General features: G+C 41.5%; 1 protein-coding gene across 1 annotated transcript in view; it reads right to left on the bottom strand.

The window, feature by feature from the left end:
• Positions 1 to 4,256: 4,256 nt before the first annotated feature.
• LOC147894177 (protein ROS1A-like) overlaps positions 4,257 to 17,606 on the bottom strand; it is a 99,065-nt gene continuing 85,715 nt past the window's right edge. Inside the window, exons 17-19 of the mRNA XM_087384380.1 lie at positions 9,896 to 10,010; positions 9,592 to 9,630; positions 4,257 to 4,911 (exon numbers count right to left, since the gene is read on the bottom strand). Coding sequence (XP_087240506.1) covers positions 4,790 to 4,911; positions 9,592 to 9,630; positions 9,896 to 10,010 — 276 coding nt within the window. The 3' untranslated portion in view covers positions 4,257 to 4,789. The remainder of the gene's footprint in view (positions 4,912 to 9,591; positions 9,631 to 9,895; positions 10,011 to 17,606) is intronic.

Here is a 17,606-nt window from a genome sequence, read left to right as displayed (position 1 = left end):
GCATATGATTTCCCATTCCTAGAAGTCATTCGCAACAATATTGAAAATTTCATTGGAGCTCCTGACATGAATATCTTGAAATAAATGACCGAAGTATAAACTAATGTGACCAAAAGACCTCTTATCTTGCATGGCTCCATCTCGGAATAAAACTGACTTTGGAGAAACCTTATTTTGTTTCACCATTGTTCTATGTACATTAGCCACTCTAGTTTGAGTTTCTTCTCAACAAAAAAATTGAGAGTCAACACTATTTATCATTTGAGATTCTTGGTATTCAACCTTGGATCTAGAGTTCTTTTCAAAGTATTTATAAGAGGTCATGCTCAATCATCATAATCATTTTGAGTATTTTAAAGCCTCATGCTTGTCAAAGCAATTAATCTACCATACCAAAGTCCTTTGTGTAGGGTCCCTAACATTCATCTATTTCAAAGATGGCTTATTAGGTTCACACAATAGGTTCTATATACAACACTATAGTCACTCCACGCCTAAGGACTTTACGAAATATGAAGATCGATTGTGAACATCCCTCAAGAAGTATCTTGTGATCAAGAAGACCTCTCATCCTTAAACGTTATCTACAAAATTTTGTAAGTCTACATAATTCCATTCCACTATTATATCCATAATTTAGAAACAAGGTTGTCTGTCTACATAACTCCATTCCACTATTATATCCATAATTTGGATCAGCCTATATGCAATTCAAAACATAAGATGTATACCAAAAGAAAATATTCTTTTGAAGTTTCTGTGTGTACAATATTTCATAATTCCTCTTGGTAAAACAAGCCTTTTATATCTTACTGTCTAAGATGGTAATTGATGCAAGACTCAATGACTATTTCCACAAAAACAAGATAAGATTAAAGAATGCTCAAGGTTGTTCCTAGACCGCTTTACAAAATTTATTCCATGACTCATAGGGTCAAAGACCAATAAGAGCATAAGAAATTCAATTCCATAAGTCACGATGAGAGATTTTGTGCTAGAAATTCTTTTAACAAGTGAAGGAATCAAGACTTGGGTATTCATCATAGATTTAGTCATACAAGACATTTCTTGTAGCAAGACTTCACTTGGGGGATGGCTATGTGGCTAATTGAGGGGTCGTGCCTTCTAGTCTCTCTAGCCTACACGGCCATTGGGTATTCACGATAAAGGCACATGATGCCACACCTCCTTCCCATCTATGCCCTTTCCCTTCGCCGGAGGAAAGTGTTTGGGTTTCCATCATCATTACTTCAGTCTAGTGATGGGGGGTCATCAGGTTCCCCCGATAGCCATCTAACAAGATTACCATTCACACCCTATGTGCCATTTGGGAGCCCGGGACTCCACAATCTACGGTGCCTACCAAAAGGCAGGAGCATTTCTGCAAGGCTTGGCTTGCAGGCATCTTTTATGTTTGTACTGAGCAAGATACCATTCACACCCTACATGCCATTTGGGAGCTTGGGACTTCAGAATCTAAGGCTTGTCTTGAAGGCATCTTTTATGTTAGGTATTCGCTAGATGTACAGACATTCACCTTGGTTGTTAGCCCTTGTTCTAGAGTTTCTCTAGGTAGTGCGCATGGTTCTTTAGAAACACGCTGGTTTTTCTGACAACAGGTTGTGTTTTTTCTCCTTTTCCATGATCAGAGCGTTTGGATTGTTGATTTGTCAAGCAAGTTCTTTCCTCTTGGGGGAAAAAAAGAAAATTTTGGTTTATTAGGCTCTCTACCAAGAAAGTCTAATAACTAATGGATTTCTTTTAAAAGACTAAGACTCATAAGCCTTTGCTTCAAAATCAGTGAAGATAAGAAAAAATCTATTATTCATTGCTCCCTAGGTTCTCTAGGAATAGTATACCAAGCTCGTTGACATCTAGAGAATCGGCACCATGCTCATTGAAATCTCGAAAATTGGCAAAGAACCTTATCGAGGGTACACTTTGAAAAAAGTATTTATCATTACTGAATGCTCCATTAGTGCCCAAAATCATCAAGTAGCCACTATCTAGCCATAGGATTGCGGAAATGGCTTTGGCTATCACATCTAGAGATTTGATCCTATAGTCATAGAGGCAATTACGCTTGTTTGAGTGGCAACGTAGACAATAAATGGCATTATTGCATCTGTGCATCAAAACAGCCAGCCCCACATGTTCCGTGTAGACAAAGTGGTGATTGGGAGGCTGCTAAGGAGGCTCTGAGAAGAAGCAAGGTTAAAAGCATGTCTCATTGTATACATCTAGAGCTATAGTCATTGAGGCAGTTACGCTTGTTCGACTTGCAATGTAGACAATAGATGGCGTATTGCATCTACATGTAAAAACAACCAGCCCAACAAGCTTCCTATAGACAAAGCAATGATTGGGAGGCTGCTAAGAAGGCTTTAGATTCTGCGGGCATGATCAAGTCAAGAAGCATCTCTCAGCCTCTGTTCAACTTGCAATGTAGACAATAGATGGGGTATTGCATCTACATGTAAAAACAACCAACACGACACGTTAGACAAAGCAATGATTGGGAAGCTGCTAAGAAGGCTTTAGATTCTGCCAAGCAAGATCAAGGCCAGACGCAGCTCTCAGCCTCTATGCAATATCTCTTTCTGCATCTCTGCATACACTTTCTTAAACCTCTCCCTCATTTGCCCAAAAGCTTTGAACGATAAGTCTTTCTAGGAAAATCATGCAAAAGATTTGCATTTCATGGAAAGAGTTTGTTTCTCTCTGCCACTCCCTCCTTGCGTTGTCCCAGCTCTCAACAATATTGCGAACCCATTGCTAGTGCACAAGACACACATAAAGGCTATCATTAACCCCACTGACCATCATGACACCAAGCAATACAACTAATAGCTAGAGATTCCATCCCCACATAGATTGACTACCACACAATTATAGATAGAAAGAAAAGAAAGGAAGTTTATTAAAAGTCTTCAAAAGACCGAAGGGTCAATGAGACCAAGAGAACCTGATATAATGAGCTAAAAGGGTGGAGCCTTTGAGTGGGTGTCAACACCCATGACAAATACAAAATAGCCATAATCATAAAGAGAACAATACACAATGAAGAAATATATGAGCTCATGGAGAAGATGGGAGCTGGCAACATTGTGATGATCATCTAGAAGCTGGCGGAGAAGTCAAGCCTAAGAAGGGTCAACGATGTATGAGGCTACGGTTGGCATAAAGCATGTGATAGAGAAATGATAGCTATCGATATGTGTGGTCCACTACGGTCTCCTAGCTATAGAGGTATCATCATTTCCATTTTGCGACATGATACGCTTTTATGATGTCGCCCTAATCTAGAATGCTTCCATGGAAGGTTACTTGGCCCAAAAGGCACGAATGACCTCTCACAACTTGACAAATCATGCATGTAAATCTGCCATGGTTATCAAGTGTTGTTGCTTAGGGCCTTTATACTCTGCATGCCATCCCTAAACTGTTGCTCAACAAGAGTCACGTCCATGCAGTACTTCTTGTAAAAATGTGGAGAGACTGAGAAGACTTAGAAGCTAAGGGGCTTTTTAGGTGTAGCATCTAAAGCTACTGAGACTACTCTTGCAAAGTAAAATTTGAAAAATGATGATTCATCAGAAACATCCAAAAAGTAGTACAGAAAGAGAACAGAGAAGTCACAGGAAGAAGGCTCCAAAAGAAAATTGAACATGAAGAGAACTACGATGGAGGGAGGAAGCTGTACTAGTTGAACATGCACACATGCAGAAATGACTGCACACAAAAAACAACAAAAATAATGTTGTCAATTTCCACACAGAATGAAACATATAGAACCCAGAAGTCACAGGAAGAAGGCTCCAAAAACATGAAGAGGACTACGATGGAGGGAGGAAGATGTACTAGTTGAACATGCACACATGTAGAAATGACTACACATAGAAAAGAAAAAAATATATATTGTCAATTTCCACACAGAATGAAGCATATAGACACCACATGATCAAAACACAACCCATACATGGCTTACAAACGTATTCTGAAAAGGCAGGAATTGCAAACAAGGACTCACCTATGAGAAAATGTAGCCCCCCAGCACATTAATGATAAAACGGGTTTACAAATATCTCTTACTCATCCTGAAGGTACCATGTGGCCGCCGGAAAATATATTACAGTCATTGGTACATTAGTTTCTATCAGTATCTCATGTTTAAGTGAACCAAATACCACTTCTGTAAATTAAAGCTTGACTCGCAATTGAAATAGAAAATTGCATGTTAAAGATTTCATCTCCTAACTAGACATTTACCCCATGCAATTTGCTGTTTATAGACAATTGATTTGTACACATATATACCAAAGATGAGAATTAATTGGCCAGACTGGACTCGTAACCGTTCATTGATTCTAATTTAAACTGTGGAGGGTAGTAACCACCCATCTTGAGTGAATTTTTCTCAATGCACCCACCACCTAAAGATGATGTTTGTCCTTCAAGAATCAGAAAGTCAGTCTTCCAATTCTTTATACACTTTACAGAAGAGAGGAAACTTTCCTACTTTCCTCTACAATGGAATTTCAAGAGAAAATGGAGCAAAACGCTCCTTATTGTGTTCAATTTCTACTGAATCAAATGATTTTGAAATGACCCTGCCAGGTAGAATATCCATTTTATATTCTCCCTTGCTCAAATGAGAGGATAGTGAGTGGTCTGCCGTCCAGCTTATGATGTGGAGATCAGGCAAACCTTTCATCAAACTCATTAGACCTTCCTAAGGGCTCTTACCTGTGTATACATAATTATGTGAAGCTGCAGATGTTGAAATGCCTCATACCTCTGGCTTTGCTGTTTTTTTATTTTTCTGCTGTTTGCTTATTGGAAAGTGCAATCTGCACACCAAGGGCTTTGGAGCACGTATTTCACGGTCAAATCCCCTGACACACACATGTCCTGGAAGGCAGCAAGGAAAGAAATACTTTATTTGAAGACACTACAATAAGAATCAAACAAAGGGTCTAAATATCATTCATGCATTCCAACATGCCTGTAGCAATCTTTTTTAAGGGAACAAGTGATGAGAGAGTAGCATCTTAAGAAATCCATAGTTTGTGACTTTGACAAAAGGTTAAACAATCGAAAACTAAAATGAACATCAAACATAGCAAGAATAGTATTTGAAATGAGGTGGACAGCTAAGATATAAGTCTTTTTTATTCTTTTTAAGATTCATGAAAGATACTTCTGTTAAGTATAAAGAAAGCCCCAAGAGCAAAGTGCTCGGGCAAAAGTACATCAAGTGTAGCATGAGAGAAAATGGGAGAGGGTCAATCCCTACTCAACAAAAAAGCCTGGTAAAAATCTAGGGCTGAGGCTGAAAGTGCCATGTCAAACGCATAGTGACCTCCAAGAAGAAGGGGGCCCCCTAAGAAAAGTCCTCTTGGCAGTAGCAGCCCTAGAAGACCTCTACATACTCAACCAAATACCTAGATGAATCCAGGAACATTCCCAAACTCATCCTCTAAAAACACAACATAGTGCAGTTTCAATCTCATGATAGTCACTCACAAGGTTGAAAACCATAAACTCCATCATGCATAGCAGGGACTAGCTACTATGACATCCCCACTGACGTCATCAGCGCCCCAAATGGCCATCAAGGTCTGTATTGTGTCCATCCAAATACTGGCCATGGCATGATAAGGCTTGTGTGTCTCTTGATCTCCAGGCATGCCAGGCTGAAGTGCTCACTATGATTCCAAGCATGTGTCCACGGAGGCAAGTGCAAGTCTGTAAGGCCATCCAATCACCACTTTAAAAGGGGATACAGAACCGAATGTGTCGATGAAGAAATATTTCCAAGACTTCCATGCTGACAAAAGTCCCTTGATACAAAAACTTGCAAAGCAAATCCTTGCACTGAAGATCTGGATCAATGATATTGAGGCCCCCTTCCTGCGTTGGGAGAATCAAAGCCTCTGAGCTGAGTGATTGAGTCATGCAGTGGCACCAACAAGAACCAAAAAAACCAGGTCCCAGTTGACAAACTACCACTCTAAAATCCAAGTCAAGTTTATCCCAACTACAAAAGAGAAGTATCCTCTTGATAATCTCCAACATACAAAGCGCCTGTGGGAGGGAGAGATGTCCATATCGATCAAACAACCCATATATCTAGCAAAGATGTCCACTTAGGGCCATGTGAAACCAAAATCAATCCCCCCAATCTCGAGTGTCCTCCTCACAAAGCCAAAAGTCATTGGATTTATTCCAAGTAATATGTGCACATACTATAATACAAAGCAAATCCAGAAAGAGGTGAGAGTTGGGGAGTGGTCCATAATACAACATGTCTTTTGCATCTAGAAGCTCCTCGTCCTATTTGAGGGGGAAGTACTAGCACAAAGATATCTGCTTGAGATCTCAAAAAGATGCTCATGGCTTCAGCTACGAATAACTATAAGCAAGGAGAAAGAGGGGATCCCTAATGGGTCTCCACTAGTAATCCAATTTCTGCATCCCTCCTTGGGATAAGATGAATGAGATCCTCTGTAAACGAATGAGGCATATAACCAGCATCCCAAGACCAAGTTCTTAGGTTTTACTTAGATTAGCAAGCTTGGATTATCCAATTCTATTTAGGAATCTTCTTATAAGGTTGAGTGTACTTCTAATATGATGTGCAATAAGAATTCCCTCGAGTTATCAAATTGGAAATATGATTCTGGTTTGGAGGCTTGGTATACTTCTATTTGATATGCAATATGCATTCCCTATAAAGGTAAATATCCCACAAACGAAAGAAGTAGCCCCCAATACTGTAAGAGACAAACGACAGGAGCCATGCCAGCACTGATTTCAGATAGGAAGTATTGGCTACATTAAACAATTTTGAATCATTGAAAAGAATTCCAAATACAAAATACTAAAGTTTACCCATGCATATAATCATTATAATGTTTGAGAGACTTGTGAGGTGAATTCCCAACACAGATAGACAATAAGGATTCACTGTAACAGATGGTGCTTGCATTGGATCATAATAGACTTGTGACTCCATAGATTTGGTTTAAAGGATGAAATTGAGTCACTTCGAACACTAACTGAAAGTGTGTCCCCCCTGGTTTGCCTGGGAAACATGTCTTCAATGGGAATAGATTGAGGTAGAAATGACACATCCATACAGTGAATCCTATATCCAACTTAATACAGCTAGTCATGAAGGCTGTCCCTTTGGAACCTCTATTCATTGTTCATGGAGAGCATTTGAGAGACTTGCTTCAGAAAGAAGCTAGAGAGGTACTGGGATCCAAGGATATGGAGGTGGCTTTCACACCTGGGTTCTTTAGAGATTAGCTTTCCCTGGATGGTTGGGTTGATAGCTCATTGTTACACATGAAATTTTGGATGACTTCGATGGCACCTGTGGAGTATGCAAGGTCTCTTTTGTTTGATCATTCAGCATGGATGCTCGTTGTAGGATAAGGGTTAATGCCAGTCGGAGGTGAGATAGGTGTCCATGCAGCTGTTGAGAGGAGTAGATCCTTGATCACTAGTGACAAAATAAATTCTATAATTTAGTAAAGTGTGCTCACAAAAGTCAAAAGTCATATAATATACCGCATTGTAAGGTAGCACATCAGGTTTGTAAAGCTTCTCTTTGAAGATATTTGCTCTCAAAGTTTACCATTATAACTAAGAGATGAATTTTATAAAGTTTGAAATTTTCATGATTCAAATTTGATTTAATATGTGAGTTTCTATTGCAGCCTAAATCGTGTTCATGGCAAGGATCGTTGGTACTTCTGCCAGCTTCCAAAGAAGTTAGACTATCTACCATTCCTACCAGTAGAACGATGAAAATTGATCATAAGCTAGACATCACGTAAAGCTCATTGGCATAATAGAATGAAGCCTTTGGTCAAATTGGGCAGTCATACTATCTGCTCATAGCTACATTCTAATAATTGGAATGGAATAGGAGTAGGTGGCACAAAGTCCTCAATCATGATGTGATATTAGTCACCGGTTATACTTTTCACATCTCAATCTCAGCCCAACTTGCATTGGCATTCATAGCTATATTCTAACTAATTGGAATGGAATAAGAGTAGGTGGAGTAAAGTCCTCAATCATGGTGTGATAAGAGGCAGTGGCTCTGGTTTTTACATCCTCAACCTCAGTCCAACTTCCATTGCATAGTTGGGATTTTCTATGTACAGCAGGTAAATTTTGTCTGACTCTAAAAAGGCAATGGATAATCTAATCAAAGAAGATAAGCCTGACTACAACCCACTTTTTCAGCCTATGCCAAAATATCTCTCTCATGATCTGTGGTAGCATGTCAAATAAAGGTATCTCTAGGGACATCATATTTTGCATGTTCAAGTTAAAATTTGATTACACTATCAAGGTTTTCAATTGTAGAAAAGGTTCATTTGAAGAGTCCTCATTTAGTTTTGGTGACTCTGAAAGTATCTCTCAAAAGGGACCTAGACTTGCAAAGACAATACAACGTTTCTAGCACGAACCATATGTTGAGGCTTCATGTATAATGCTAAGACATTGGCTAAGTTGTGACTATACTTGGACATTTGTTGATATAAACCAGCATAATTGAAAGCAGATATTTACATTTACTCCAATCTAATCAATAAAAAATTAGCCGCTCCATATTCACACAGATCCCGATCATGATGGTCAAAGGAACTAGCAAATAAGAAAAAAGTATCTAGCTGTGGTACAAAAAGCCAAACAGTGGAGAGCAACTTGGCTAAATGGTTATTTACAGACTTCCACCTTGCATAGAAGAGCTGGATAAAATGAAATAGTTTCGGAGAGCTAGAGACGAGACATTGTTTACAAAAGGATTAGCTTTTGAGAATATTTTTTGGAACCCACCATATAGTCAAAAATAGTTTTGAGTTTTCTTATACAAAACAGTATCTCCTTGTTTTATAAATGCCCCTACTCCATGCTGTGTAAAGACCTAAACATGGAAGACAATGGTACATGCTTGTGGCAAGAGTAGCTCCTTTGACGAAAGTTTTAAGGAGAGGCTCGAAGTCAATTGGCAATAGAGAGAGAGTTTTAAGGAGAGGCTCCAAGTCAATTGGCAATACAGTACCTTTGAGGAAAGTTTTAAGGAGAGGCTCCAAGTCAATTGGCAATCAATAGAGAGACTTCTCGGGGTAATAGGCACAAGGCCAGGGCTGTTGCAAAGTATGAGCATTTGAGACTCAACCAAATATGTGCCTCAGGCCACTGCAGGTACTTAGTAATAATCAGAGACCATGTTCATAGAGAGTAATGCATTTGCATACAGATGGCATGCCATGATAAAGATGATCTATACAGCACACTCAGGCTTGAAGCCGATTTTCCAGCATGTCAAAGGTGTACCGAGCTAGGGCATCCTCATTCCGAAGGATAAAAAAAGCAAGTCAATCTTTTAATCATTAGATTAAAAAATTCTCTACATATTTTAGATCTAGATATACAGAAAGACAGTCAATAGGACTCTGATAAATAGATGCAAAATAAGTCTTTTGTGGATAAGGGAATATTCTAACTCAAAAAATAATTATGTCTATCAGCATTGCAACACAATACTTGGATCTTGATAGCACTCACCACGCCAGAAACAATCTGTAATCTCAGCTGTCGACAAACCTATACATAGATAGAAATTTAAAAAAGGTCAGTTTTTCTGATCGTGTGAACTGGAAGAACAACTACAAATTTTTGTAAAGAAAGATACATACAAGTAGAACGACATAACATGGTAAAGAAGATATTTGGTATGCACTCAGAATGCTTGCAAATGGTGTGAAATCAGCCAGACATACCTTCACTTCAGAAACTTTATTTCTATACTCACATTTATCAATTTGAACACATATAAATGTCACAAACACAAAGTAAAGGTGTTGCGGACCTCTAAAAATGTTGGGCACTGATGTGCCAAAATATACATAACGACGCCGCAGATTCCAAAGGAGAGAACGAGGAACTTGGAGAGGCTGCAAACTGCTTTTGAAGTCTGCAAAAACCTGCAAAAAATTGCCATCGTTATAAGTGTCAAACCACATACCCGGATGAAAACTACCCAAACATCGTCAAACTAGAAGGAAGATTTAAGTATATACAAATGAGAATTCAAAATACATTATGTAAACAACTTGACTTCTTATTCTGGTTTCTGAAGTTTATGTTTATTATCTCTGTAAATCCCAAGGGACAGCCCAAGGAAAATATACATTTTATTGTAGTTTCTTCTATCTAATCAGTGCTGCTTTCACGGACCCTCTTTTACAGACTCATATCCGCCACAATCATGTTATGAGGGAATCAGCCTCACACATAGCCAGCCTAACCACGTTTCAAGCACAATTTCTTTGTACATATGTGTTAGGAGCAGCATGATAGAAGGTTTTACAAAGGCTCTGAAATATGGAGCAGATGCGGACAAGGAGCAAAATGTCAATGTTATGATTAGGAAAATTGTTTGTTATACAATTTGATCCAAAAGCATAGCTTTCCTTGAGTACTTTCATGCAACTCCCTTCATAGGGTATAAAAGGTGTTCACTCACTTTACCTTCAAAGTAATATATTATAACATGTAAAGCTGTTTGATATGTGAGTTGAAATGATTAGGTTTAAAACAACTCAATACTCTTTGTATTGCACTTACAAGAGGATTTCTAATACTCTCATGATGGAAAGTTTTGCATGAGCTGATATTGTTTGCCCTATGTTTGGATTTATAAATTGTGCAAATTAATTTTCAGGATTACTACAAGGCCTAGTGGAGTCCAGGCCAAATGGTTACTCCTCTCCTTTAGAATGAGAAACGGCAAGAACTGAAGAAAGGGGTTGATAGGTGAAGACAAAGCAACAAGCAATGATGAAGAGGGAGGTTAACCTACATACTGGTAACAAAGGGGGCTGAGGTATCGAAGGTGACGTGGGAGAAAGAAATAAAGTTTATTAAAGTCTACGAAAGACCGATGGGTCTATGAGACTAGTAAAAAACCTGATACAACAAGCAGAAGGGTGGAGCTACTAAGCAAGCATCATCACCCATGCTGAGTGCTAAGTCCTTTAAAAAATGCATAGTCATATATTATCAATAGTGGCATCGTAGTCATCCTCATCAGTACAATGCGGTCTCATAATGGTGTAGGTGTCAGGGGGAGCTCTAGGGGAGGGTGAGGTTGTGCGGATGTATAGCTAGTGATGGAGCGTTGGTGGCTGTCCATGGGTGCACTTTGTCTTGATCTCTTGGCGATGACCTTGCTCCTAACTAGAGCTATTATAATTCCTGTGAGGCCGTGCTCTAGGTCTGGTAGGTTGCCATGTGTAATCTATGTGTCTATCCGTTGTCGAGTATGATGTGTCTCAGACTCTGGGTCTCTGCTGCGTCTCTCGTCGAGGACTGTGTGATTGATACGGTCTGAGTTAAAAAACTTTGTAATCTTGCTCTAGAGGAAGCAGACTGTGTGTCGAAGGCCTATCTCCGCACCCTGAGTAGGTGCTCTCTGTGCCGAAGTGCTTCATGAAGGAAAGTAGCTGGTGAAGGAACATGGTGGAAAGAGGGAGAGAGAGGGTAGGCTAGGGAGAGAGAAAGTGATACTCAAAAGGAGACATAATGAAATGGAAATGAAATGACTAGAGCAATGAACAAAAATGAGAGTACTCACATGTAGACCAAAGAGCTTGTAGCTTGATACTTGATTGATTTGACACTAGACAAGTACAACTCTTATATAAGAGCGCACACACACATATGAACACCTATGCATATGGGATAACTCCCAATATGACACTTGGCATCCATAGAACACACTAGAGTAGAACTCACACTAGAACACACTAGGACACACCAAACTGACTCAACTTGGCTTCATATTCTAACATCCCCCCATAAAGGCAAGGTGAGAGAATACTGGAATGGAACCAAGGACTAAACATGACAATGATGGTCTAAGGTGAGGACTATTGGAATGGAACCAAGAACAGAACATGACAATGACGGTCATCAAACCACGCATCCTATGTAACTTAGAGGCTAAAGTTTGAGCTTGTTCAGAGGTTGATCCAAGCACTCTCATGGCTTGAGACTCAACATGCTCAGAGGCTCATGTTATAGCATGGCTACATGACCAGCTCATAAGTCTAGGAATACACCGACATCTTGGAACTCGGCTAGGCCTAATAACGAGACCTATCAAAGCCAATACATGGCTCCCACAATACATCCCCCTCTAAACCTATCAAAGCCAATACAGGGCTCCCACAGTACATCCCCTCCTGGCTCCAGGGGCTAATGAGAGACATGGAGCCACACACCAAAACAAAATAGGAAAATACATCTTTTTAGGAGGACTATCCAAGGCAGAGAACCTTTGACTCAACACACATGATTTATTTGCATTCATTTTGGGGGACAACCTAGGGCAGAGTACCATTGACTCAAACAAGAAAGTAGTAAAGATATATTTCATTGATTTTATGCATAGCAAGGGTAGAGAACCCATGTGCCCGAAGTAGTTGCCACACAAAAGTGTGCTCATCCTACTCGTCGATGATGTGTCGAAGATGCTCATGTCCAGGATGCCTCGGAAGATGTGTCGATGAAGACCATGGAAGCAGCCACCAAGGGCAATAACATCATGGCTCTCAATGCGCCGATCAAAGAGTCACTGAATGCGTAGAAGAGGCTCAAGAAAATGAGCGAAAGTGCTCAAAAAAATGAGCGAAAATGTACTGTAGGAGATGACGAGGTGTGAAAAGAGTATTCCCCGCTGTCGGAAGCCTCAATGTACTAGAGTGTCGGTATAGTCGAAATGACTTGTGGGTAAGCTCGGGAAGCTCAAATCACTAGTGGAGGTCACGGGAGTCCAAATCTGAGCAAAAAATGCCAAAAAGTAGCCTAAAACTGCTCGGAATCGCCTTCTGACAAGTTGTATGGACCCCTAGCATTGTCGCACATCCACCTACACAGGTCCGTACGGACGTACAGACAAAAAATTGAAAAAAAAATTCCTCGAAATGGTGCAGGACAAGATCGTTTATGTTTGGGCAGTGCCAAAATGTCAAAAAACGTCAAAATCGGACCTCAAAATATCAAAAAAACAATCGCTGGACTGCTCCAAAATAAGTTTTTGGCGACCAACTGACGAGGAATGTCTGCGGTCACCAATTGACGAGGAATGTCTGCCAATGCCAAGGGAGAACCATGAACTGATGCAGGAGTGAGTTGAACTCACAAACGAGGACCAGGAGCAATCACTAGGACACCGGAGTACTTGATGGCAAGGAATCATGGTGAGGCTAAGGGAAGGGAGGCTCTACCTTAGAGGAGAGGGGAGCTTCCATTTGCGGGCTTCTCTCATCCTCTAGATAGTGCAAGAAGAAGGGGAAGGTAGGAAGGGAGGCTCTGATACCACATGAAGGAACATGGTGGAAAGAGGGAGAGAGAGAGGGTAGGCTAGGGAGAGAGGAAGTGATAATCAAAAGAAGACATAATGAAATGGAAATGAAATGACTAGAGCAATGAACAAAAATAAGAGTACTCACATATAGACCAAAGAGCTTGTAGCTTGATACTTGATTGATTTGACACTAGACAAGTACAACTCTTATATAAGAGCACACACACACATATGAACACCTATGCATATGGGATAACTCCCAATATTGTCGACACGTGGCATCCATAGAACACACTAGACTAGAACTCACACTAGAACACACTAGGACACACCAAACTGACTCAACTTGGCTTCATATTCTAACAGCTGGTCTGGGTATGAAAGAAGCCTAGAGAGGGGCCCAAAACCGTCTCTGAAGAGAGAGTGATATTGACCACGGATCTCATAGTACACGGGGCATTTGAATGCGAAGTGCTCCTCTGCCTCGACCTCTTGTCGATCAAATAGCGTGCATATGCGACACTCTCGTTATACCCTCAGCTCATCTGCTCTCGATATGGAGTCAATGTGATGACACTCAAAACTGCCCAATGGCAATCCTCAATGAGTGTGGTAGGTGGATCCACGTGTACTCTGGGAGGATAATGAAACCCTCCTCTAAGATGAGGAGGTAGTGGTTTCTTTAGAAGCTGAGCTTCACTAGAAGCTCCCTCCTCTCCAACCATGTCCTGAAAGTGTGTAGCTGTAAGAGATCCTCTCAAATGACTTGGTTCACCTTGTGGTATCCAAGTGGGATCAATGGAGTGTCTAAGCTGTACTGAAAAGGAGGCAATTAATCAATGTGGAGCCTCAATCTCTCGACTCACTTACATGTCTATGTATACTAGTCTCTCTCGTCTCCTCCATCTACGAGACCCATGGATGTGGCCATAGCCAGCCATGGCAGCCTATGTCACCCTGATGTGCAGGATCCATAATGTCTGACTCAGTGTAGATAGGTGATAGTCTGGAAGGCTGCATCTACTACAATGGGAAAGCGTCGAGCTCAGCCAGAATGAAATGATGCGGCACCGATGGCTTGCCTCGGATCATCTGAGAGAGTAAGAGAATCTACAGTCGCTCTCCTTGAGCCCACTATGTGTCTGAGAGGCCTGGCCTCCAACAAGGGCTGCCATACATCCCTACTGGTCGAACCAAGGAGTCAAATAGAAAAGCCTTGGTCTAAGGATCTTGAAAGTGTGAGCGGAAGCACTGTCTCATTAGTCGGACAAATGAGACGTAGCCCCTCCTCAAACGGGCATGCATCGCCGGACTCATCGTGAAGATTGGGGCCAGAGAAAACGACACCCCAGTAGGTATATGAGGAGACAATCTCAACCGATGTAACCGGCCTTCAAGAAATTAAAGGGAAGTAATCCTCGTCTACTCAGTCATAAAACTCATAAATAGCCACAATGCAAGCTTCAGCCACTTCAATCACTTAACAATACTTAGAAACAAACTTCAACAATAACAATGGGAAGGCTAGAATGCCCCTACTCGGTGAAAATAGTACACAATACACCCATTGGTCCCAAATGCCTTGGTGCCCGTTTCAGTATTTATTTAATGCTTCTGAATGGAAATACTTTATACCAGGGGCTCACCCCTTTATTGTTCCTCTTTGCAAATCCTCTGACTTTCTTCTGGGCATCCAATCCAAGTGCACCACTAGAATCCAACTGGCAAGGCAATCTTAGGCATCTATTTCTGACCTGACCCCACTGAATGGCATCCAAGCATCCAAACCACTAGCAAACTGTGATCAAGCAGCCTCAATGCTTTCACATGCAACATACTCACCCTCTGGCCTTTCCCTAGGCACACCCTTTGCTTCTGACTGCTTGTTTAAGCCTGTGGGGACCAAAAAGGACTCCAAACACAAGAAAATACTCTGCCGCTAACTTCAAATTGAGAAAAGATACATGTTGTCCGTGGCAGAGGGGCGAGCTCAGTCCTCGCGCCTATCCCCTAGCCAGGCTCTCAGTAGGGTGTGCACTCCAGGCTCCTTTTGCAGACCCTGGACTGCTTCAGGAGGGTGAGGGAGAGAGATGGTAGGATGGGGGAAGCACATACATTTGCATACATGCCACTTGGCCCTTCATTAAAGTCCTAACCATCATACCAAGGACAAAGTTGGTTGTCCTTGGGCCCAACTTTAAAACTCCTCTAAGATGCCTTTGCCTTGCCCCTAGGACCTAGTGGGTACACTTAGAAATCGCACCTAGGGACTTCTAGGAAGTCTGCACTTCCACTAGCCAGTCCCTCATAGCTAAACCATTACTAGACTTAACCACGGTTAACCCCAAATTAAGTGTGGGTTGAGTTACAAAATACTTTACATCACTTTTCACGTCCCCGTGACATACCCTCCTCTTAAAACAACAACTACCCATGTTGCTGCTGAAAACTTACAAGGAAAAAAATAAAGAAAATAGGCAAAAATAGCCCATACTAGAATATACATCATCTGTAAGATATAACCTGCAATGATAATATGCTAGGAGAGGTCGAGAGTCCATTCATACATCAATGCATCCTCTGTGTCAAGTGTCGCGAACACCCATCATGGAGACCTCACGGCAGAAATAATGTCAGCAACAAGCAGCATCTCGGGTGAGACAATCAGTGTCACCAAGTGATCTCCAGATATGTAAGCAGTCTGTATCAAGGGGAGGTGCTACCCTCCTCTTGAGCACCAAGCAATGCTCCAGATCTCTGCTCTGCTGAACTTGTAGGAGCCTGCACCACGGTCGGCTCAAGCTTAAATGCGTCCAGGTAGAGGTGCAAAATCCGAGGTGACTGCCAAATCACCCTCCTCCATCCACTTCGCATCCAGTGCAGGATAGTTCCTGAACTTCACCAGGTAGCGACGGGAAACTCTACATCTATTCTTTCCATATGTGCCAAAATATGTTCCGGGACCAAGACTTCATCCAATTCTTCAACCTCGGGCTGATCCTCATGAAGCAGGTCAACAGGCACATCACCATGGAAAGGCTTCAATAAACTCACATGAAAGGCATTGTGTATCCTCCAATTTTCAGGTAGCACTTCCAAAGTAGTAATTAACCATGTGGCCGAGAACACCTGTTTGAATTCAACACATGTAGTAGGTGCTCTGCCCTGCAAAAGTAAATTGGTCCACCATGGAGTGCATTGCCCTTCAAGAAGGTGGCTGCCTTTCGAACTTTGAAAGACTCTCTAAAGTGTCCACCTGAATAGGAAGCATCAAATTGTTGCACAAATGTCAAAGCCTTCAATTTGTCCTGCATCCCATTGAAGGTTTCAAACTTCACAGCTACCCCTCCTTCCTTATAATCATTCAGCTTGCCTTTAGGTGTAAGATTATCATAGATGAGGGGCTGTAAGAAGGGCGGAGCCATAATTGCTCCCGCATTATGAGCCATGCCACCCGTACCCATGGTGGGGTTAAACATTCTGCGTCCCACGCCCTGCATCTGTAGCGTATTCCAAGTATTGCCCATCATCCCAGGCACAACTGTCTGCATCCCAATGTTTGAGTACATCATATTGGCATTTGCAAGGGGCATTCCACCCATCATATGCTGCTGGAAATTCTACATTATGGGCTGCATGCTGCCCACAGAGCTGCTTGGCATGCCGGGCCCTTCTGTGGGCTGTCCCGTCATTGCCTAGAAAATTGATCCCCCTCCAAAGTATCCTGGATGCATCATGGGCTGAGGGAGGACTTGCTGTCCTCAATTCCAGGCTGTTCCCCACTGTCCTGCTCCTCATCACCCTCACTGATACTATGCTCCTCCTCGAAACTCTCTGATGCCCAGCCTTACTCTTGCCCCTCCTGCTCGGAAATGGTCAACGAACTCTCATGATGTCACATGCTTGTTGAGATTGAAGGCTATAGAAAAAATTGCAATGAAGGCTTCCTTCACCCAACACTACCAAGGCTCACCTCTATAGGAAGATGGTGACGATCCCGGCAATGGAACCATAGTAAGCGACCTTCAAGAAACTAAAGGGAAGAATCCTCGTCTACTTAGTCATAAACCTCATAAATAGCCACAATGCAAGCTTTAGTCACTTCAATCACTTAACAATACTTAGAAACAAACTTCAACAATAACAATGGGGAGGCTAGAATGCCTTTGCTCAGTGAAAACAGTACACAGTACACCCACTGGCCCCAAAT

The sequence above is a fragment of the Dipteris shenzhenensis genome, chromosome 14, assembly GCF_047967505.1.
Source record: "Dipteris shenzhenensis isolate YYH24624 ecotype China chromosome 14, Dip_SZ_1.0, whole genome shotgun sequence".
Classification (NCBI taxonomy): Eukaryota; Viridiplantae; Streptophyta; class Polypodiopsida; order Gleicheniales; family Dipteridaceae; genus Dipteris; species Dipteris shenzhenensis.
This window is presented reverse-complemented; position numbering and strand designations above follow the sequence as displayed.